The sequence below is a fragment of the Lycium barbarum genome, chromosome 6, assembly GCF_019175385.1.
Source record: "Lycium barbarum isolate Lr01 chromosome 6, ASM1917538v2, whole genome shotgun sequence".
Lineage (NCBI taxonomy): Eukaryota > Viridiplantae > Streptophyta > Magnoliopsida > Solanales > Solanaceae > Lycium > Lycium barbarum.
Genome location: NC_083342.1, coordinates 6,621,692 through 6,623,515, shown reverse-complemented (window position 1 = coordinate 6,623,515; position 1,824 = coordinate 6,621,692). Strand labels below are relative to the sequence as shown.

General features: G+C 36.0%; 1 protein-coding gene across 1 annotated transcript; it reads left to right on the top strand.

Moving 5' to 3' along the window:
• The first annotated feature begins 324 nt into the window (after nt 1-324).
• LOC132600638 (E3 ubiquitin-protein ligase PUB24-like) lies at nt 325-1,824 on the top strand. The gene has a single exon (XM_060313939.1). The coding sequence runs from the start codon at nt 428-430 to the stop codon at nt 1,688-1,690; it is 1,263 nt and encodes a 420-aa protein (XP_060169922.1). The 5' UTR covers nt 325-427; the 3' UTR covers nt 1,691-1,824.

Genomic DNA, 1,824 nt, shown 5'->3' with positions numbered 1-1,824 from the left:
CTTCATGTCTTGGCCCCTTAGCCCCATTAGAAAGTCAACACAAAAATGTGAGATTTTCATATCTCTTTTTAAATTGCTTAATTTTGTCGTGGGTTTTACTGAGCCACCACCTCCTTAGCCCCATTCAACCTTTGACCAGTCCAAATGAAAAAAATAAAATACTCACAATAATACTAATAATTTAAAAAGTACAAATAAATAATTAAAGTGCATCTAGAATTGTCATAGTCTTCATTCTTCTTCTCCTTACTCCTTTTGCTTTCTCATTCAAACTTCCATGCATTAAATATATTAGCCGCTTTTTCTTACCACCAACAAAAATAACAAAAAAGAAAGAAACAAAGAACATATCTTTATTTCTCTCACACACACACTATATATATACTTAGGTTCTTCATTTTAGTTTGTAGCCAAAGAAAAAACAAATATGGAAGAAGTAGACATACCACAATATTTTTTATGTCCCATATCACTACAAATCATGAAAGATCCGGTTACGACGGTTACCGGAATAACATATGACCGGGAAAGTATCGAGATGTGGTTGTTAACGGCTGAGGAAGAGGTGGTAACCGCCACGTGTCCGGTGACAAAGCAACCATTGCCTAAAGATATGGAGTTGTTGACTCCAAATCATATGCTAAGGCGATTAATACAAGCATGGTGCATAGTTAACGGTGTTGACCGGATTCCAACACCAAAGTATCCTATGAATAAATCGAATATTCTTCGATTAATCCGACAGGTGAATAATAATGGTAATAATGATCAACAGCTTTGTGTTGATGCTTTGAGGAAAATGGATGATTTGGTTAGTGAAAATGAGAAGAATGGGAAGTGCATGGAGGAAGTTGGTGCACTTAAGGCTATTGTTGGCTTTATTTTGAGAAGTTACAAAATTGGGAAATTATTACTTCCTGGCCTTGAAGAAGCTTTGAGGATTTTTCATTTGATTTGGAATCCATCAAATGGAGACAAGCATCATGTGAAGGATAATCATGAATTAGTCCAAGCTATTTTATGGATTTTGAAGCAGGACGAAACGAAAAATAGTTATCACGTCCTGATCATTAAGACTCATGCAATGATGGTCTTGAAGGACGTGATAGAAGCCTCGAGTTCAAATCTTCTATCAGGATTAGACCCCGAGTTTTTTCAAGGGATACTGCATACGTTACGGAAAAATAGCAGAAACTACATATCACAACAGGCGACGAAAGCGGGCCTGCAGGTGCTAATAGGTGCATGTCCATTTGGAAGGAATAGGTTGAAAATCGTAGAATCAGGGGCTATATTCGAGCTCATAGATCTCGAATTAACTAACCCTGAGAAAAGGGTTAGTGAATTAGTGTTTTATCTATTGGCTCATTTGTGTGTTTTGGCTGACGGGAGGGCAAAATTCTTGGAACATGCAGCTGGGATTGCATTGGTCACAAAGAGGACATTGAGGATTAGTTCAACTATAGATGATAGTGCAATTCAAATTCTTGGTTTAATCTCCAAATTTTCAGCCACAAATGAAGTTTTATTGGAGATGTTGAGAGTAGGGGCAGTGTCAAAAATTTGTATGGTGATGCAAGCAGATTGTGAAGTTCATTTGAAGAAGAAAGCAAGAGAGATATTGAGAGCACATTCACATGTTTGGAGTAATTCTCCATGTATACAAATTTATCTTTTGACAAGACAATAGAGTAGGAGCATTATAACTTTTGACTACTTTTTTTTTCCTTCTATAATGCAGCAATATACATCATTTTTATGACTGTAAAACAGCAATCAAAATTGTATACATAGAAATTTAGAAACCACAATAGTTATTATGAA

Coding starts and splice junctions, on each gene's coding strand:
- LOC132600638 (XM_060313939.1), top strand. CDS start 428: ATGGAAGAAGTAGACATACCACAATATTTTTTATGTCCCATATCACTA.